We start from the raw sequence: 23,147 nt of genomic DNA, 5'->3' as shown, positions 1-23,147 counted from the left end.
GGAGGGGGAGGCCTGGTGGCACTCAGAGGAAGGACAGCAGGTAACCAAGAAGAGACTTGATACCCTATGAGCATATACAGGAGGAGGAAGTCCCCCTCAGTCACAGTCATAGGGGAGGGGAATAAGGGGAAAATGGGAGGGAGGAAAGAATGGGAGGATACAAGGGATGGGATAACCATTGAGATGTAACAAGAATAAATTAATTTTAAAAAAAGGAAAAAGAAAAAGAAAAAAAAGAAGAAGTTCAGTTAATGCAATACTGCCTTAAATTGCTGACTTCAAGATTAAAAAGTAAAGAGGCTAGAGTGTGCTAACACTCTGACAGAAATCTCCAGCCCTGATTGTTCCAGAGCCTGTTCCTGAGGGATGGCCCTCACCTTGAGGAAATACTAAAAGACTGCCAGCAAGATACAATGAGTGGAAAGTTTGTGGTACTTAACTCAATGTCTCCCAAACTTGGAAAGACATTTCTCTAGGGTTTGTGCTATGTTCTAGCAAGTACGAGTATCTCTGAAAATAAATATTTTGATAATGTCAACTTCACTTTAAGATTTTGTATAAAAGTTTAGTTTGTAACCAAAGTATGTTTATATTAAAGCAAAACAAAGAAAGCTATCCATGAAACTTATTTTCTTTCATTGTTAACACTATTTGAAATATTTGAGAATTTTATAAATGTATATTTGAGTATATTTGCACATTAAACTCTTTCCCTAGCTCCTCCCCTATAACTCCCTTTCCTCCCTTGCATCTCTTCCATCCAACTTTGAGATTTCCTCTTTTTCTTTTTCATGTCTTTTCCCATTGAGTCCAGTTTGTGTTTCCTGGCTAGTTTGGAAGTGGAATCTCTCCTGGCCTGTGGTTGACCTACGAGGGCTATATCATTAAAGAAAACTGACTCCCCATCTCGGCACCTATCTGGTGCTGAGTTCCGGTCCCACAGTTATCAGTATGAATTTTGCTCACCTTCTCCTCTCTATGCAGGGAATTTGTCTAGCTGGAACATGCTCAGGTCTTGTGCACACTGTCACAATCACTGTGAATTTATATGTAGAACTGCCTTTGGTATCATGGAAATACTCTATTTGATGTTATTAAGCACTTTTGACTCCGACAGTCTTTTTGTCTGCTTTTTAAAGAAGCTCCTGAGAATTGAAGGGAGCGAAATACACATTATTCTTGAACATATACTCAGAGGACTTTACCCTGCTCATCTATATTCATTGCCACTCTAACCACACTAGCCAGGAAATGCAAACATCCTACAAATATATACCAACTCAGAAATGGATAATGAAAATGTGATACACTTACAAAATTATAAATGTTGACCAGTTGTGGGGGAGTCTCTGTATTAATTGCCATCTACTATAAGGAGAATCTTTTCTGATAGGAGCTGATAGATCCAATGATTTATGGGCATAGCCATACATCATTAGGAGTCATTTTGATACTAAGTCCATTTAGCAGAATAAAAGTATTGGGTTCTGCCATTGGCCTAGGGCCATTGACCTATTTAGCTATCGACACCACCTATAGTAGTGTCCGGTACGGATTTTATCTCATGGAGCTGACTTTCGATCCAAGAAGAAAGTGGTTGGTAACTCCTATAGATTCATGGCACTATTTTACCAGTGGGCATATCTTGTTAGGCCAGTCATAGCTTGCAGGCTTCATAGGTAAGACTGATGATTTATTTTGTCCTTCTGTAAATGCATAGTACCATGAAAGCTAGTCAATGGAGATGAAGCTTCCACACGGGTACAGACTTGATTTCTCCATGTTTTATAACCAAAGTTTATGATGCTTTCAGCAATAAGGTCTAGCACACGATCCTGCTATACTCTCTTGAACATATACCCAGAAGATTTTACCCCGTTCATCCATATTTATTGGTACTCTAACAAATATAGCCATGAAATAGCAATCACCCACAAATGTACATTGACTGATGAATGGATAATGAAAATTTACAAAATGCAATATTATTCAGCTGTTAAAAAATTATTGTACCGGTAAATTGAGCTGGAATCACCCTGAGCAAGGCAACCCAGATAGAGAAAGACAAATATCGCATGCCTTTTTTTTTCTAAGTTGTTGATGTTAGCTTTGATTATTCAGATATGTGTGTTCCTTATGAAATACCTGCAGAGGTCAGGAATTTAGTATGGGATCACTGGGTGGAGGTGCTTTCTAGAAAGAAGAGAAAGAACACAATGGTATAAAGGGTTTAAAGGAGAATAATAGAATAAGATTAAATTTGGCATCAGATAGGAAGACAGGTTAGAGAAAGGAATTTGGAAAGTAATAATTAAACCCTACAGATCTTTTGAAAAAGCCATCTAGAAACTTATTACCACAGAAGCATCCTAATATACATACACATACATACGTAAAAAAAAGAAAGGTTAGTGGAATTAAGGTATAGCAAAGGAACCATACTCCAACCAGATATCTCGTGATAGCAAATAAGATCCCCAGTACCAGAATAAGCACCTCTTTTTTAGTTGTTGGTCAATGGGGTCACATTACAGGCTATTGCTAAAACTCTTGGCTACCATTCATAATTTGATGACAATACACTCCAAGCTTTTAAAAGAAAATACATAATTTTATGTGTTTTATACTTGGGCAAAGAGTTTTAGGTTTTAGTCTAGACTGTAAGGAGAACAAGTTAGTTTCCAATATCTAAGGGCATGTGGGTTGAAACACCCAAGAAGCAATGGTCTAGGGCCTACTCTCGTTCCCAATGCTAAGCACCAAGAAAAATAAGTAAAAAGCAAATTCAGTGGCAAATACTTATGCTGTCCCTGAAATATAAGTTCAAAGGAAATGAAGCAAAAGTAAAGATGGTCTACATGAATTGTTTAATTAGATCAGGCTTGCTCTTCACAACGAGCATGGGATGGAGGATGCAGCTCATTCTCCCTTTTCCTCTGTGTCCCCACTTCTGACTCCTTGCCACCAAGTTCCATCTAAGAAATTTTTTCTCTTATTTCTTCACTGGCCCATCAAGTTCTCATGAAGCCTTAAAAGAACCCCACAGGCCAGATAATTTAAATTCACTGGTTAGTACTCTTCAGTAGATTCTTAATGCACTTTATATTAAACCTGTATTTCATCATTCCCTTTGAATCCTCTATCATCTGGCCCCTGCCTCCTTCTCAAGTATGACTTTTTTTAAAACTTTATTTACTTATTCACATTACAACTTGATTGCAGGCCGTCCTTCTCTCCTTCCAGTTCCCCACTTCTCACCTTTCCTTTTAGAAACCGAATATTCGTGCTCGCTTTGGCAGCACATATACTAAAATTGGAATGATACAGAGAAGATTAGCATGGCCCCTGCGCAAGGATGACATGCAAATTCGTGAAGCGTTCCATATTTGTATCAGAATTACACCCGACTTCTCAGCAGAGACCATCAAAGCCAGAAGGACCTGGACAGAGATCCTGCAAACCCTAAGAGACCACAGATGCCAGGCCAGACTACTTTACTCAGCAAAACTATCAATAACCATTGATGGAGAAAACAAAATATTCCATGACAAAAACAAATTCAAACAGTACCTATCCACAAATCCAGCTTTACAGAAGGTACTAGAAGGAAAACTCCATCCCAAAGGGTCAAGCTACAACCAAAACTACTCAGGAAATAGATAACTATACCATGGCAAAAACACAACTACACAAATGCTCGACGGGAACCAACATCAAAATTAAGACTCTTAACAGTCACTGGTCATTAATATCTCTCAACGTCAATGGTCTCAATTCTCCAATAAAAAGACATAGACTAACTGAATGGATGCATAAACAAGATCCAACATTCTTCTGCATTCAAGAAACACATCTCACCCATAATGATAGGCATTATCTCAGGGTAAAAGGTTGGAAAAAATATTCCAAGCAAATGGTCACAAGAAGCAAGCAGGTGTAGCCATTTTAATATCAAACAAAATAGACTTTCAACCAAAATTAATCAAAAGGGATGAGGAAGGACACTTCATACTCATCAAAGGTAAAGTCAACCAAGATGACATCACAATTCTGAACATCTATGGTCACAATACAAGGGCACTCACATTTGTAAAAGATCTGCTAATGAAGCTTAAACCACACATCGATTCCCACACATTAATAGTGGGAGACTTCAACACCCCACTCTCATGGAAGGATAGGTCATTGAAACAGAAACTAAGCTGAGAAATAACATCATTAACCAATGCTATGAATCAAATGGATCTAACAGATATCTATAGAACCTTTCACCCAAACAAGAAAGAATATACCTTCTCTGCACCCCATGGAACCTTCTCCAAAATTGATCACATCGTAGGTCACAAAGCAAGCCTCAACAGATACAAGAGGATTGAAATAATACCTTGCATCCTATCAGATCACCATGGTCTTACGCTGCAATTCAACAACAACAGAAATAACAAAAAGCCTACACATACGTGGAAACTAAACAACTCTCCGCTAAATGACACCTGGGTCAAGGAAGAAATAAAGAAAGAAATCAAGGAGTTCCTGAAATTCAATGAAAATGAAGGAACAACATACCCAAATTTGTGGGCTACATTGAAAGCAGTGCTAAGAGGAAAATTCATAGCACTAAGTGCCTTTAAAAAGAAATTGGAAACTGCACATAAGCATCTTAATGACACAACTGGAAGCCCTAGAAAGAAAAAAGAAGCAGAAACACCCAAGAGAAGTAGATGTCTGGAAATAATCAAACTCAGGGCTGAAATTAACAAATTAGAAACTAAGAAAACAGTCCAAAGAATCAACAAAACCAAGAGCTGGTTCTTTGAAAAAATCAACAAGATAGGCAGACCGTTAGCCAAACTAACTAAAAAGCAGAGAGACAGTATCCAAATCAACAAAATCAGAAATGAAAAGGGAGACATAACAACAGACACTGAAGAAATACAAAGAATCATAAGATTCTACTTCGAAGGCATATATGCCACAAAATTTGAAAATCTAAGGGAAATTGACAATTTTCTTGATCAATTTCACTTGCCAAAATTGAGTGAAGAACAGATAAACAAGCTGAATAGTCCCATTTCCCCTACAGAAATAGAAACAATCATTGATAGTCTCCCAACCAAAAAAAGCCCAGGGCCAGATGGTTTCAGCGCAGAATTCTACCAGACATTCAAGGGGGCACTAATACCGATACTCTTCAAGCTAATCCAAAAGATAGAAAGGGATGGAACATTACCAAATTCATTCTATGAGGCCATAGTCACATTGATACCTAAACCTCACAAAGACTCAACAAAGAAAGAGAATTTCAGACCAATTTCTCTTATGAACATCGATGCAAAAATACTCAATAAAATACTTGCAAAATGAATACAAGAACACATCAAAGATATCATTCTCCATGACCAAGTAGGTTCATTCCAGGCATGCAAGGATGGTTTAATATATGGAAATCCATCAATGTAATCCACCACATAAACAAACTGAAAAAAAAAAAACCCACATGATCATCTCTTTAGATGCAGAGAAAGCATTTGATAAAATCCAACACCCATTCATGTTTAAAATTTTGGAGAGATCAGGGATACAAGACACTTTCCTCAACATAATAAAGGCTATATATAGGAAGCCAATAGCCAAAATAAAAGTAAATAGTGAGATACTCAAGGAAATTCCTCTAAAATCGGGAACAAGGCAAGGCTGCCCACTTGCTCCATATCTTCAATATAGTACTCGAAGTTCTAGCCAGAGCAATAAGACAACAAAAGGAGATCAAGGGTATCCAAATGGGAAAGGAGGAAGTCAAATTATCCCTATTTGCAGATGATACGACAGTGTACATAAGTGATCCTCAAAACTCCACCAGAGAACTCCTACAGCTGATAAACACCTTCAGCAAATTGGCTGGATACAAAATTAACTCAAAAAAAGTCTATAACCTTCCTATACAAAAATGACAAGCTTGCAGAGGAAGAAATTAGGAAAACCACACCCTTCACATTATCCACAAGCAATATAAAATACTTAGGAGTTACTCTAAAGAAGCAAGTGAAGGAGTTATTTGAAAAAAAAATTCAAAATTCTGAAGAAAGAGATTGAAAATGACATGAGATGATGGAATGATATTCCGTGCTCATGGATTGGGAGAATTAACATAGTAAAAATGGCCATCTTACCAAAAGCAATCTACAGATTCAATGCAATCCCTATCAAAATACCTACACAATTTTTTTAAAGACATTGAAAGTTCAATTCAGAACTTCATATGGAAAAACAAAGAACGCAGAATAGCTAAAACAATCTTGTACAATAAAAGATGCTCTGGAGGAGTCTCCATACCTGATCTCAAGCTGTACTATAAAGCAACAGTAATTAAAACAGCATGGTACTGGCACAGCAACAGGCTGGTTGATCAGTGGAATTGAATCGAAGACCCAGATATGAATCCCCACACATATGGTAACTTGATTTTTGACAAAGAAGCCAAATCCATTCAATGGAAAAAGGATAGCATCTTCAACAAATGGTGCTGGTCTAACTGGATGTCTATATGTAAAAAAAATGCATCTGGACCCATATTTGTCATCTTGCACAAAACTTAAATCCAAATGGATCAAAGACCTCAACATAAAACCAGAGACACTAAGTCAGTTAGAAGAAAAAGTGGGGAAGAGCCTGGAACACATTGGCATGGGAGACAACTTCCTGAACAGAACACCAACAGCTCAGGCCTTAATGTCAACAATTAATAAATGGGATCTCATGTGGCTGAGAAGCTTCTGTAAGGCAGGAGACACTGTCAAGAGAACAAAGTGACAGCCTACAGACTGGGAAAAGATCTTCACCAACCCTACATCTGACAAAGGTCTAATATCCAAAATATATAAAGAACTCAAGGAATTAAATGCCACCAAACCAAATAACACAATTGAGAAATAGGGCTTGGAACTAAACAGAGAATTCTCAACAGAGGAATATCAAATGGCTGAGAAACACTTAAAGAAATGCTCAACCTCCTTAGTCATCAGGGAAATGCATCAGGGAAAAACTCTGAGATTCCATCTTACACCCATCAGAATGGCTAAGATCAAAAATACAAGTGACATCACATGCTGGCAAGGATGTGGAGAGCGAGAGGAACACTCCTTCATTGCTGGTGGGAATGCAAACTAGTACAGCCACTTTGGAAATCTATCTCGTGCTATCTCAGAAAACTGGGAATATGGCTTCTGCAAGACACAGCTATTCCACTCCTTGGAATATACCCAGAAGATGCTCCAGCACACAACAAGAACATTTGCTCAACCATGTTCATAGCAGCCTTATTCATAATAGCCAGAACATGGAAACAGCTTAAGTGTCCCTCAGTAGAAGAATGGATAAAGGAACTGTGGTACCTTTGCACAATGGAATACTACTCAACTATTAAAAACAAGGAATTCCCAAAATTTGTGGGCAAATGGATTGAACTAGAAATGATCATAATGAGTGAGTTAACCCATAAGTAGAAAGAGTCAAATGGTATATACTCACTTATATCTGCATACTAGCCCAAGGGGCATATCCCATTAAAGTCTTCACTAACCAGGAGACTGGGACAGAGGAAAGAACATCCTATTGGGACTCTAGATGAGAGAATCATGGGAGAATGGCAAAGTAGAAGGATCCAGAGGGTCCTAGAAACCTACAAGTAGCACATTATGATAGGCAGATTTGGGCCCAGGGGTCCCGCTCAAACTATGGCAGCAGCCAAGGACAATACAGGCTGTAAATTTTAAACTCCTACCCAGATCTAGCCAATGGACAGGACATTCTCCACAGTTGAGTGGAGAGTGGGGTCTGACTTTCACACGTACTCTGGTGCTTCATATTTGACCACGTCCCCTGAATGGGGAGACCTGGTGGCACTCAGAGGAAGGATAGCTGGCTACCAAGAAGAGACTTGATACCCTATGAGCATGTACAGGGGGAGGAAGTCTCCCTCAGTCACGGTCATAGCAGAGGGCAATAAGGGGAAAATGAGAGGGAGGGAGGAATGGGAGGATACAAAGGAGGGGATAACCATTGAGATATAATATGAATAAATTAATAAAATAAAATTAAAACAAACAAACAAGAAACCGAATATTCACTGGATAAGTGAATAAGTCAATAAAAGAGAAAAGATGACTTGGGTATATGTCAGAAATATATATATATATATATATCTAGTGAGTGAGTATTCTGTAATTTGGGGGAAAATAGAGTAGAGGTGTGCTCGTTAGTCATAGGATGGTATGTATTTAGATGACCAATCAAACAGATTAGGATCAAGTCAGAATCCTGAGTTGTTCTTAGTTGCTTGTGTAAACAACTAAAGGTTTTATGTAGCTTATACTTTAAGATCATCCAACTATGTAAAAGCCTACTGTGTTGTGGTAATCGAAGAGGTACTTGGATACGCCTGTAGGATTATGTGAACTTAGCTTCCAGCAATAGGATGAATATGTCTCACAGCCGTGTTCTAGCTCCGCGCTTTTCGTAACGACATTCACTTCATTCATTAGGAAATTAAACAACTGTATAGTGAGAGTTTCATCTTGCATTATTATTTTTTGTTTGTTTGTTTCAACTCAGTGCTAAGGACTCATCTGGCTACCCTCAGGCAGTTGATCTGGATGGGGAACAAATGTAGTTCATACTCCTGAGTAAGGGGGAAGATATGGTGGCACATAGGAGGAAAAAGTAATGGAAGTATCCTGTAAAGTTTTCATCATTCACAAGCTTGATTGATTATATAGTTTGTGTAAATTCTTGCAGATAAATCACCCTCCAAATAATAAATATCAGCTTAGAGGAACAAAATGAATACTGCGCTGCATCTTCAACAACATCTCTTCTAAGTCCGGCTCTACAGGCCTCAAGCAGAGGACCAGAGGAAGCCAACAAGTCATCCTCTCTTGGCCTGTGCTCCTCTCCGACCATGTGGGAGCAGACTAGGCTATATGTAATTGTGGCCATTCCAACTCTGACAGTTCGTAAATTGGACTCAAAAGCCGCGTGAGCACCATTGGTTTTTCAAAACTTTTATCCTTTTTGACAAAGTCTCACATTGTAGGCCAGTCTGGCCTCAAATTCACGGCATTCCCTTTGCCTTAGCCTCCCAGGTACTGGATTATAACAGTGAGCTTTCATATCCGGCCGCAAACCCCATCCTTCATCACAGCGACTCTATTCTTCTGGGACTCAGTAGGCTCTACCGAGACATTTTCATCTAAGACTGCTTTATTTAGGTTTCCTTTCTGTAAATTGGTGGGAAAGATTTCTAAATCTAATAAGAAAGAGATAAACTAAGTAATGGCAGCAGTATTCTAGTAAAATTTGCTTAAAAATCTTTATTGTCTACCCACAACAGAGGGAATATAAATCAGAGGATAGAGCAATGCGCCTTACTACAGACTGAAAAGTATATGAGGCATCTATAATCAGATGTTTGCAGCCTGATGTGACTTTAGAGGCTGTTGAGTTCTCTTTTTATAGAAATGCTTTCCTGATTGCTAACCTCTCATCATTCGAGACTGGATCCTTGATTTGTTACTTTAGATAAATATGACAAGTTCTCCAATATAATATATAGCTCAAAGGTAGCTTCAAATACATATAATCTTCGAAAAATAAACACAATGTTCATAATCTATTATTCTATTAAAACCTTATGGTCCCCTGAAGAAACAAAATGAGCCTTTGCCTTAAATCTACAGCTGAAGAATTCAAGACATAGAGATTAAGTGACTTGAACAGTTGCATAGGCATCGAGTGACAGGGCCAGGACTACAAGGCATAACATCATTTCTGGGAGACAAAGGGTGTGGATATGGGGAAGGGATGTTTAAGGAGAGGTTGATTAGAATTTTTTACTTTGTTTTTTGCTATATGACATGAGGCATTTTCTTAGCTCCATCTGATTTTTTTTTTTTTTTGGTAAGCAGTATCACATAGAAATTCCCCCCCCCCTCTCTCTCTCTCTCACACACACACACACACACACACACACACACACACACACACACACACACACACATCTGTATCTACCTACCACATTGACTGAATTCTGAATTCTGATCAATACTTACATATTTTCAAGTTCAGAATCAAGGTCACCTCTTACTTAAAACCTCATTTGCTGCTATGGCTGCTCCTGTGATATTTATATAAGCCTCAGACTCACTTATAAATATTTCTTAGATGCCTCCTGTGGTATCAGGGGGTCTCTGATAATGCTCCACAGCACAGTGGTGAATGAATCCTGCTAGTCTCTGGACTTCAAGCTAGGACTGGAGAGATTGCTCAGCAGTTAAGAACACTTGCAGCTGAGTTTAGTGCCCAGCATCCAGATCATGTGCCTTTACTGTCTGCTGTAATTCCAGGGCCAGGAGATTCGACACTTTCTGCTCATCTCTAAAGGCATCGACACACATGTGGCGTACATACACATGGAAGTGAAAATCAAATAAATCTTAAAATATCTTAACCCAAAAGATCGTTGTCATTTAAAAAAAGGATAAGGACTGACACAAATTTGACAAAATTTACTTTTCAAAGAAGTGAATGATAACTCCTACTAATTGTGATAATTACTTTACACAATTAGAAAAAATTAAAACCAGAATATATAGCATCAAGTTATGACACAATTAATAAAAATGGCTTTCTGGAAAAGCCTCCTGGAGCAGTGGGGATAGGCACTGCTTTATATAGTTTTTTTTTCTTCAATTTAATAGTTTTTAGAGTCGTACTGGCCATAGTCTAGTAGGAAATATTAGATTAGTATAATGAATGAAATACTGAATCTATCTCTGAGCGAGTATCTCTGACCTGTCAAAAGTTTACAGGGGACACGAGGCAGGCCACACTACTGCTGACAGAGTGGTGAGAGGAAGTGTGCGCGAGTAATAAGAGCTGATAGAATTTACTTCACACTTTCTGTGGGCACCAGCCATACAGAAGATTTCATCTAAGCCATTCATTACCAGGAATATCTTGCACGGAAACAGAACAGGAGGCATGGCAAGAAGTAAAGCCATGAGGCATCCATACTGCGGGGTGACTACATTCCAGAGAGATTGTCTCTCTGCAAGGACCTTCTGTGTGACTGTAAAGTCGGCTAGGAATTACAGTAAGTATATGCACTCTACACAGACAACATCTGTCACGCATTTACTAATGCCGCACGTGGGTCTTGGCTGCTTGTGCTTATTTTCTCATTTAATCACGAAGCAGACCCAACTGCTCTTTCCCTAGCAGCGACGAGGAAACTGAAGTGTGCAGACGCAGATGGTGAGTAAGTGATCGCCTGAGCTACAACTGGGCCTCACCTGGCTGGCTGGCTCATAGCTCGGCAGACCACTCCAACCCTTTCCAACTACGCATTACTCTGATGAGAAGAGCTTAGTTAAGTTGACTTTCATTTTGATACTAAAGAGAAAATCTAAATGCTTTCTAGTTAGAATTTTAAAACTGCTAGAGAACAAAGGTTTTATTTTTATTTTTTTATTTAAAGGCTACGAAGCTATAAACTCTCTTTGAGTGAAACTTAATTTCTCCATCTATAAATAGTGATAGAAGTCCTCCTCTCTGTTTTTTGAAAGGATTTAAATAAGAGGAGTCTGTTAAACAGCTAGCAAACGGGCAGGATTCTAAGGAGTCTTTAACAAATGTTAATTTATTACAGGTTCCCGTAAGATACAATGACATTTCAAATTAAAATCAGTCTCAATATTAGTGGCAGGCTGAGAGCAAACAGATCACCGTGCTGGTGCGGAAAAGTGTCTATATTTACAAAACACTTCACGGGGCCCGAGGATTATCTCCACCACGGCCCCCATTTTAATTAATAACACAGAGCTCAGACGTCGCCATGTAGCAAGGAGTCTGCACAGATGCATGTTTCCAGCTTCCAAACAGTTTGTTACCTAGCTAAAGATATAACATGCTACTTCAGCAACCTAATATTGCAAAAATAAATAGGAAATGCTTAATCGTTCAAAAATACACACCAAGGAAGATCAAAGCCAAAGAATAAGCACATGGTAGCACGAAGTCTCCTCTACATTGCCAAAACTGACAAATGACTTGACTTAAACAGACAGGGTATAAAACCCAAACAATCCATCTTTATTTGTTATGGATATAAATATATGGGGAATATATATACACTTAAGCTCATTTTTTTTGAGACAGGGTTTCTCTGTGTAGCCCTGGTAATCCTGAAACTCACTCTATAGGCCACGCTGGCCTTGAACTTGAAGATCTACCTGCCTCTGCCTCCCAAGTGCTGGGATTAAAGGCATGCACCACCACTGCCTGGCTCCTCAATCTCATTTTTGGCTAAAAGAAAATTTAAGAAAAAAATTGCAGAAAAATCTGTAAACTATGAATTTAATTTGAAAAGTCAAGATTAGCCTTCAGTTGTATCTAAGCAAACATTTGTGTAGGTTTGAAATTTTTATTTTAGGCTGCTACACTGGTCATCTTAAAGCAGGTCACTCTAAAGGGGACTTTGAGAGAGATCGTACTTTAAGCTCTTTGAGTATTTTATACAGACAGTATGTTTCAAGCATATTTATCCCTTCCCTGACTCCTCCCAGATCCACTTTACATCTTCTTTTAAAAATATATTTTTTATTTTTTATACCCATGAAGGCTAATTTGTGCTTCTCATACATTCTTGGATGTGCATCCTTCTATTAGCAAGTGGTCAACTCACCAGGATCTATACTTTTAAAGAGAGCTTACTCTCTTGGGGGAGATTTTTGTATCATAACCACAGTTTCAGTTCTTTGCTAAAGTGTCTTAAGTATATCCTAGTTTTGGAACAAAATGTTTAAAAATACAAGGAAAAAAAATGAACATTTTTATTCACCCATAAGTAAATTAATTCATTTATTTTTCATTCAATATTTGTTGGGTTCTTATTGGTGGTAATTTAAATAAATGAGTTTTATTTCTCTGTGAACTATCAGACTTGATATTTTAGGGTGCCCATGTTAGTATCACTTATGGTGTTAGTAACACAGTGGTATGTTCTGAGATTCCTGCCTTGTTCCCTCTTGGAATTAACATGGTGTATTAATTTTGAACTCTTTGGAATCAATTCACCTCCTTTCTTTTTACCTATATCTTTTGCACTAAAGAGAAGGTAGAGTAACTCCCAAATTCCATTAAGTATGGATCACCACTGATAGTAAGAGCATGGAAAGCACAGTCAGAAGAGAAGCATTTCAGTTCCGATGCCACACATCCAGATGCGTAATATTGGTAAGCTACTCCCTTCCTTCTGAGCCTTGGTGTGATCATCTTTCATCACTTAATGAAACCTACTCTGCATAATGCTTGTTAAACTCAAACAGGACCCAATGCAAATCCCTTTGTAATGGATACATGCATAATACAGCTTCTCTGCAAGGAATTTGTGAGTATATAGCAGGAAATCCCATTACATGTATACACTTATTTGAAGACCTTTACTGAAGGTAAATACACTGTTTGAAGCATTAGCTTATCGGCTAATTAAGAGCTGACATAGTACAGGTGTGACCTTTTCCTAGAAATGATAATCAACCCAATTAAGGCAGAATCATAATCTGACCTGGTGTAGTCATCTTCAACCAGCATGTGCTTGGGAATTGGTGAGTACCTTCCTGGAGAGATGGGTGGCAGGGATGTTTTGTATTCTAATGTGCCATTGTTACCAGACAGTAGATGATTTTCCATCGGTGGAGAATAAGCTAAGGAAGTGGTGAGAGAAAAAAAGAAATGGAATCACATCTTTTCTGTAGGTGATTCAACGTGTTATACTTTTGACGATGTTTTAAGAATACAAAGGCTTTAGGCATGCCAGAATTTTTTCTTGTTCTCCAATAGGGGTGAGTTGCTGTCTGTTTGCGTTGCCCATATACAAGCACTTGGTGACCTTTAGATTTGGAAAGATGTAATAACAGTTATGTTTGTAACCCAAGTTAGCATAATTAGATGATAAGAAGAATTAGAGGAGCAACTCGACACACATTTTCAGAATGATGATTAATTTTCTATTGAAATAAAAATGTTAGCTTCTAATTGTAGGGTTCACATTACTTTCACACAATTAATGCCCAATTATCAAAAGCAAAAGGCACCCCAAGGAATATATTTTCCTATAAATTCTCCACAAATATGCTGCACTTCCATCACAGGAAGCATGCAATCTTGAGCATTTTTCTTCTGTTCTTCCCTAATCCATGTTCTCATTGATACCTCTTCACTGACTGCCTCCCTGGCTAGGGCTCCCTGCCGCTCTTTCTTCAAATCTGTTTCGTATGCTAAGATGAACTCTTGAAATCCAGCTTTGTTCTTTTTCTCTTGTTTTGCACTGTCACTATTGTTTGGGACTTAGTGTACCTTCTCTTCTTTACCGATTAGATAAGACTGACCCATTTTGACATTCCATATGCATGCTATTAATCCTCAGACAAAACCTGGGCTTTCGGCATCTGTAACAGTTTTACTGTGTGGAGTATCTAGATTTATGTCTCTCACTCCATCTCAGATGTATAATTCAAAACGCAGCTATATATGAAATTTCTCTGTTCTTTCAAAATAGATTGGAACTCTCCATTCTCTGAGTCTCTAAAGGATATTTATTTTTATTTATCTGACACTATATATTGCCTTTTATTTCTGCCAAATTGTGTTTCTGTTAACACATTTAGTTAGCTAGCACTCTAGGCATGCTGCTGAAGGCCATGGCTGTATTTCTTCTAAGTCTCACTTCTGACTTTACAAGGTATGTAGCACATATTGAATTACCTTAATTGATTAGAAGTTTTCTGTTCTGTCACTTTTTAAAAAAATCTCTGCCATTTCATTTATATGCCCTTTACAAAGTGACTCATAGACCCTCAAATCTGTCTCCTCTAAATTTATCCAGTTCAAAAGTCTCTGAAAGTCAAAATGCCTTCCTATCCTGAGGTAAGGCTTATCTCAGCTTAGAGCCTTCTTTGGGGAAAAAAAAAAGACCATTTGGAGGGCGAGACATTTCAGAGCCATTATTTCAAAAAGTAATAGCTAAGGTAATGGACCTTTAGATAAGGTTATTCAGCTCTTGAGTTTTCCTCAAGAGAAACATCTAAATCTAAGAAAGATTCAACAACTTGCTTAAGGTGATAGTACTAATTAGTAGTCATGAAGGCACCCCAAGTGCACACGATTACAACTGAATTCTCAAAGTTGCAAATCCAGCAAACTATCTTATGTCAACAAAAATATCCACTAGATTTACATAAAAAGTAAATCCTTTCTAAATTTAGTCGCCGAAGATAGAAGAGAGGGCACAGGGCCTAATTAGCAGTGGATTTGGTCTGGTAGCCAGAATAAGTGACTCATAAAAGTTGCTGTTTGGAGTCGTGCATCACCCATGGCTACAGACATGATGACTGATTATTTTTTTGATTCTATAGAGTATAACAAATTCAGCTAAAAAGGAAAGTTAGGATGATGACTGAAAATGGTGGTTTTACCATTCTAGGGGACAATCCCCTGCCCTAGCAGGAAGTGTAGAGCTATCTGTGGCTTATTTTGCCAGCATGTGTTTTTCACTTTGCTGCGACATAGATCTGAGCTAGGACAAGGAAATTCAGTGGCCTGAGAGAACATGAGTGTTCCATGGCACTGAGAAATTATCTTCTGGAATGTTGCACCAACACCATCGTAGTCACCCTGTTTAAAAAACACATCACTCTGTCTTCCCATTAATGGTGGACCTGCCAACCCATCAAGGCATCCCACACTCAAAACATGAGCAAAGGTCCCGCAAAACGACCTGGGAATGATGAATAGAATATCTTCCTTGAAGTGTTTTCCAGAAGCTTGACAAGAGCGAGATTTTAAGCAGAGGTTTTTGTGGAGTTCATTTTTGTAGAACTGGCAGGCTGTTAGAGGATGTCACCTGTCACAGTACTTACAGTGAGTAATATCAGGTGGGCCATAAGGATCAGTCATATAAATGGTGGTGGGCTTGCCAACTTTTAGATAGACAACATCAGACGTGTTCTTCAGTATCGCTACAGCCTCTTCATGTGTAACTTCTTCTAAACTATAGTTATTTACCTGAAAGGGGAGAAAGGAAACAATGAGAATTAAACCTATAAAGTGAAAGACGGGCAGGCAATGCGGTATTTGAAATTATGACCTTATTAAAAGGAAGGCTACAATGATTAGTTTGGTAGGTTTTGCTTTCTTGATAGAACATATAGTTTAAGCTTTAGCTAAAGCAAGATATGTAGAGTCATCAATGCTACAAGACCAGGTCAGCTTTGTCTATCTCTCTGATGAAGTGGCAGGTAATGGCAAACAGAATAATATTTCTAGAAGAAAAAGTAGATAATTAAAAAATATTTGCATAGTTTTTATGACTAAAATGTAATATATACCAGGCTGGACATGCAGCTTGGTGGTATAATTAAAGGTTACTGAGAATATATGAGGGCCTTGGATCAGTTGCTCGTACTAAAAAATATAAACACAAAAGCAACGCAGTCAAGAAAGAATGATTAGAAAGCATTGTATACTCATTAAAGAAAACATAAAAAAATTCACAAGTATAATCTACAAGACTCCTATTTTACACATTTCCTTAAGTTAGTGTAACATGTTGTACACACTTTTTTGGAATCCATGTGGAAAACTTAGATTGTCTGTCTGCTACATTAATATTTAGCAGCATGGCTTTTGCTTTTACTGCCTTGCCTGGCTATAACAACAACTTCAACAATCTCTTACGAGAGCCTGTTTAGTTTGCTCTTAATATGTTGCTTCTATAAATAATGTGACAAGCAATTATCTGAATTTATTCAGCTTGGATGTATTTTTGTATAACTCACACAACTTGCTAGACTCAACTATAATAGCATTATTACAAATTTTAATATCTGTTCTGAAAGTGCCCCGTGAAACATGAGCCAGTTTATCCTCATGCTAGTATCTCTCTCCCTCCCCTTTCTCTCTCTCTCCCTCCCCCTTCTCTCTCATTCTGTAAAGTATAGAACTGAACCCAAGACCTTGTGAACACTATATACATTCCCAGTCACTGGCTGGCTATACTTTGAGCTATGAGTATATATTTTTTATTTTATTTTTTTACTTAACATATACATTTATATTATTATACTTATATACAATAAATACATACAGCAAGAAGGACCATGAAACAATTAAGAAGTATATAAATGTTACATTCATAATGTTTTGCCTATTTGTATAGACATTTTTCCTCTCTTGGTGAGTCTACAGCTCTGAATGTAAATCAATGTTTATTATATCTCATCTCTATCAACCTAAAAACTTCTGTCTAGGCAGTGAACTGTCTCTGTCATTTTCTTATTTTGGAAGCTAATTTGTACTTCCTGTTTACTCAGGTAATTAATTTTATTTCTTCTCAAGTCTCTGATGGGGTTGGAGACCAGAGAGCTTAGTTTTATAATTAAGTTTAGTTGTTTAGGGGCTAAGATGTTTCTAGGTCTAGATAGAAGGTTTTAGGTTAATAGGGCCTGTTTATTTTCAACACAGGGTTTCTTTGTGTAGCCTTGGCTGTCCTGGACTCACTTTGTAGACCAGGCTGGCCTTGAACTCACATCAATCCGTCTGCCTCTGCCTCTATCTCCTGAGTGCTGAGATTAAAGGTGTGTACCACCACACCTAATTTGAGTATATATTTTTTAAAGGAAGAGTGTCAATGTTGTAACAGAGGGATTTTCAGGTGAGAATAGTTAAATGTTTCACATTTCTGTAAGTATCACCAGAAATGCACCCATCTTTATTGTTATAAAGAGAAGTGTGTATGAAGTGTTGCTATAACTTCATGGCAGTGACATCAAACTGGATGTGTGCAGTACTTACTAGTTTTTAATGTAATGCAACCAGAAAGACACCATCAATGGAGAAATGGAAATAAATGTTAAAAATGTATAATTTGAGGTTAGCTTGGCATACAGAGTCAGGTATAAGCTATCCTAAGGAAACTATGAGATTATATGTTTGTGTGTGTGTGTGTGTGTGTGTGTGTGTATATATATATATATATATATATATATATATATATCACAAATTATACACAATAATTTAACATAGCAAAACATTAATAAATAATAATACAACAGAGCATTTATAACAAAATTATTAGCCTCACCACCCTTGGACTCTTATTAAATAAAATAAGGGGCAAAAATTAAAATCATGGTAATGCTGTGACCATTTGTTTGATAAATGAGGTATGAATGTGTGATAGCAACAGATAGCAATGCTACCTGAGGATTCTGTGGAATGAGAGGAGTCATACTCCAGGTAGGCTAGAGACTGATGCTGTGCACTTTCCTGCACTACTTAGAAAACTGGAGCTTCAGATAAGTGAGGCTGTGCTACACCTTCTCTCTTGTTGTATTTTAGTCACATGATCTGTAGCAGTTTTTAAAAATTACTTTCATATAAATGCTGATAACCACAGTCATAATAAGTACCTATACATAGCCCAAAATAAATGCAGGGACTGTCCTATTTTGCACACACTAACTTCTTACAATAATGCTTCCATCCTCTCTAAGATAAATATAAAGTAAAATAAATGTAAGCTATCTGAATAGGGTATTGTGGTGCCTCATCATTTTAGTGTATTGCCGTTGGTCTGAGAAGTGACAGAGGCAGAATCACAAGCTGAGTACTTCATCCCTAGGGTTCGTCCTCTAACAAGCAACTTCACTGCTTCTTCAGTGACCCAGTGATGGTCTAACCAGCCCGCATGCTAACAAGGTGCAGTTTGGGGGATGCATGATAATGAAGGAAGAGAGCCAAACACAGGGAGTCAATGTGGAGGATCCACAGATAAGGGAAGCACAGTTGCTGGTGGCAGACTTTGGTTACAGAGAAATAATAAAAATAGTAGGGCCAACATTTATTTAATGCTCTGTCACATAGTTGGAGAACATACACGCATACATACATATTTAGATTTCTGTCTATTTTATGCCTATGAGTGTTTTGCTTATAGGTACTTGTGTGTATCACAAGCACGGCTGGTGCCCATGGAGATCTGATGAGGACACTGGGTCCCTGGAACTAGTTACAGATTAACCTCTATGTGGGAAAAGAACCCAGGTCCTCTGCAAGAGCAGAAAGTGCTCTTAATGGCTGAGTGATCTCTTCAGCTCCTGTCATGTATTTTTTTTTTTTTTTAGCAAATCAAATAATTTATTTTCTTTTATCTGCATAGGTAACTCTAATAATTCGACTCATTCCACAGACGAGAAAAAAAAATAACACTTTAAGTGCTTAACTTAGAACAAAGTGGCCACACAGGCTCCAAACAGCAAATATACCAGTTGGGTCAAAGGCCTACTGAAAGACTATTCTCACTGCTCACATTAGGTTTTGTCAAATGGCTCTCTCTGTCTTTTGAAGATCAGAGACTCTTTCTAGGATGATGTAAAAGTCTGAGCCTGCTACTTTAAATTTTTAAAAATTTATTATAACTTATTCACATTACACCCCAATTATTATCCCCTCCTTCTTATCTTCTTGTTCCCATCCTCCTCCTCTTCTGCCCTATTCCCTTCCCCTAGACCTCTGTCAGAGCGTCGGGGGCCCGGGGCCTTCCTCCCCCACTTTCTGGCCACAGACTATCAGCTCTTATCAGGATAGTCTGCATCTCCTTCCTCTGTGTACCAAGGGGCAGCGATCAAATTGTGGGCCTGCCACTTTAAGACCAGATGTGCATCCTGAAAAAAATAATCAGGTCACTTCTCCCCTACTACTCTGAAACTTAGCTCCCATAGGCAGAACAGGGATTTTTCAACAAATGCAGTTATCCAAGTTTCTTGAACAAAAAAATTCTAATATCTGTCTTGAAACCAGCTTGCCTCTATACCTAGCCTCCTTACTTCCTCACTGGGCAAAAATATAAAAGTTGGGACTCTTTTTTTATGTGTGCTTTATTTTTTTCTTTCTTCCTTTCTCTCCTCTTTCAGGTCCCTCTGCTAAGCTATTCAGAGCAGATATCTCTGCTACACTTTCACTTCCAGCTAATTCGCTTATTAACACTTTTATAACATCTATAATATCCTTTGTGGACCCATCATACCATAGCTGGCTTTATTTACTGACCCTTATTTCATTCTCCCACTCAGGTATGAACAATAAATGTTCCTGTGTTTGAAGGCATTCTTTTTCCTGAGAAAGCTCATTTTCTTTTTTTTTTTTTAACTTAATTTTATTTTTTTTGAAAGCTCATTTTCTGAAGGATAATTTTATTCAGCTCTTTCCCCAAGCACGCCTTCCTCTGTTTCTCTTTAACAGATATGTGAGCAAGTGTTATAAAAGCTGGAATAGTGAAGCTACGTTTTGTGTGATCGGTGGTGACGCTATGCTCTGCCACCCTAACACAATGAACCAAAACCAAAGGTGCATAGGACAAACAGAGGGACCTTAGTACAGCTCACCACCCTTTGGAAATCTTAGTTTTAATGACTCATTAACTTTAAGGCAGTCCCACTGGTGACCAAAAAGAGGAATTGTGCATAGCAATAGAAAACATGCATAGAAAAGGTTTTCTCTAAAAACCTGACTTCCCAAGCTAGGTAGCTCTGAATGCTTTGATCATGGCCCTAAAGACATCCACATTGAGAAAACAAATGAGGGACAGATTTTTGAGATATGAAAATGTCAGGGACATGGAAGAGGACCCCGCAGATTCTGAGCCAATTAGACCAGATTATAAGTGACACCAAAGTTCTGTTTTGACAAGGACTCATTGTCTGTCCAGGGTGCCGACATGATACATCTTGTTAGATTATCAGTGACAGAAAGATATGGTCAGTACCACATACTAAGTATTAAAGATATTAAACCCCACATATTCCTATCTTTAAAGTGGGGAAGTAGATGTTAAAGACAGACTTCACACTGCCAAGAAAATATTCAGATGAGAATGGGAACTTCCATCACAGGCAGACATAGGCAGATGAGTGGGAAGAGAGAGCTATGGTTAATAAGTGTTAGTTGAAGATGGTGCCAGCTTGGTTGGTTCTGATTTGGTGGCTGAAGGATTGCAGCACTGACCCCAAGTTTGGTCCTGGAGCAGATATCTTATCATATTGTCAACAGAGCAACTGATTAAGTTAGAACACATTCGTTTGAGGCTGGGCAGATGGCTCAGTGGGTCAATATGCTTGCTGTGAGCCTGGGCTCTCCAGAACTCAGGAGCAACTAGACACAGTAGTTCAAGGCTCTGAAACCGCAGAATGCACTGTAGAGAGCCGGGGGACACACGCAGGAGAATCTTCAAGAGTCTGGGAACCAGCTAGAGTGGCTTAGAGATTCTGAATCAGACCAGGATCTCACAGTTATTGGACTTCCTTACCCACGGGCTGAGGTGTGAGCTCTTTGTCTTGGTAGTTACCAGCTCTGTTCCTTTGGAAAAACTAAGCTTTAATTTTGTAATCCATAAATTAGGAGTGGCAATAGCTACGGTCTTGAAGGGTTTTTGAAGCCTACACTTGCCTTAATGTTGGCTCTTAACCTTGCTACTATTTACTGTCATCAACCCACCTCACTTCCCAGGAAATAGGATATCTTGGGAAAATTTTCTTGCTGGTCGTTTTTCGGTAAACATCTGTGAACTGATGAGCTTAATTAGAGCTCTTCAGATGAAGCTTCTGTGTGGTCTTTAAAAAAAAAAAAATCAGGATAGTATGGGACCGAGACCAAAAAGTGTTCGTTTGTGCTGAAGTCTTCAAATTCGTTTTTCACAAAAGTGGGTTTGTTTGGGTTAATTATGTGTGTGCAGTATACGATGAACTCTCAACATAAAGGGCCTACAGCTGGAGATGATTGTATTCAGAGAGAGGAGGCGTTACATTGATGGGTTAGCTGTTCCTGTCGTTGGTTTTCATTGTCTTTTGATATTTTTTTCTTTTAATTTTGCATCAAGTGTTTGACTATCATGGTGAGAACTGACCAACTGGCCTGGTTTCAGGGAGAGAAGACGATGCATGTTTGAGTACGATCCCGTCTGTGGGAAGCGCTCCACGGAGGGGGCTTATGGGCAGCCTCTCCTCACACTTGTAACACTAACGGAGACTGAAGCAAAGAACAAGAAGCTGGAGGTAAGACGACTCACTCTCTCCACAGATGACATGGCACGGAACTGGAGCATCACATGCAGGGTGCAAACTGGCTGCTGAAGGAGGTGCTGGGGCCCTCCAGGAAGGGAACTGGGACAGTTTTGTAGAAAATCAGAAACGTGTGAGTGAACATCTACATCACTGTGTAAAAGTGGGGGCTGCAGGGTAGGAGGAGCAGTAATGAGCAGGATTCTGTGCTGTGCAGATGGGAATGAATGAATCCCCGAGTTTTCATTTTCACTTAAGCCTGCTTGTGTCTGGGGGACAAGATGGGCGTGGTGACTAGGGACACAGGGTTACCTAAAATGACAGTACAAAAAATGTGTGACTCAGAAACACTGGAGAAAAATCCTAAACTCTCTACTGTTAACTTTTAAAAAGGAGACAAAGTAGTTGGTTATTATATCACGAATTAAATCAGGATATAATATATAAATATAAAATACAAATCATGAGATCAACCCAATGCAGTAATGTTAATGGTATGAAAATAAAACTGTATAATCTCATGAAAAAATTCTACAGTATATTGAAATAAACTGTTGATGATTAAATTTCTTCTGAAGTAATAAATTATTAAATAGGAAGTACGTGGATATGGCTATTTTTAGATAATCAATAATTCCTTGGTTTTAATGTCTTCAACAGTCAATATGGATTAGTATTTTGTATAATACAATTAACATCACGTGGGCAAAACAAAAACAAAAACAACGTAAATTGAGAGGAATGGAAATTAAGTAGAGACACCCAGGACTGCAAACTGCTTAGCTCTAAGGCTGCTGTCCTTCTGCAAGCAGTAAGAATGAATACATTTAAGCTAAATTTGAATTGAGTCTGAGGCTTTGGTCCTTCTCATTGGATTTGAAAGCCATAGCACAACATAAAGCCATCTCAGGAGTGATGTGAAACTGAATCACAAAGAGGGCTGCATCTCATGTGCTATTTAAATTGATTAGAAACACT

General features: G+C 38.3%; 1 protein-coding gene across 30 annotated transcripts in view; it reads right to left on the bottom strand.

Moving 5' to 3' along the window:
* DLG2 (discs large MAGUK scaffold protein 2) overlaps nt 1-23,147 on the bottom strand; it is a gene marked incomplete at its 3' end in the record, with an annotated part of 1,901,401 nt that overhangs the window by 419,839 nt on the left and 1,458,415 nt on the right. For all 30 annotated transcript variants that reach the window (XM_084767719.1, XM_084767691.1, XM_084767717.1 and 27 more), the window contains 2 exons: nt 15,975-16,119; nt 13,622-13,760 (listed from right to left, as the gene is read on the bottom strand). In XM_084767719.1, the coding sequence (XP_084623845.1) occupies nt 13,622-13,760; nt 15,975-16,119 (284 nt within the window). The remainder of the gene's footprint in view (nt 1-13,621; nt 13,761-15,974; nt 16,120-23,147) is intronic.

Source organism: Acomys minous (genome assembly GCF_964271855.1).
Source record: "Acomys minous genome assembly, chromosome: 2".
Taxonomy (NCBI): Eukaryota; Metazoa; Chordata; class Mammalia; order Rodentia; family Muridae; genus Acomys; species Acomys minous.
This window is presented reverse-complemented; position numbering and strand designations above follow the sequence as displayed.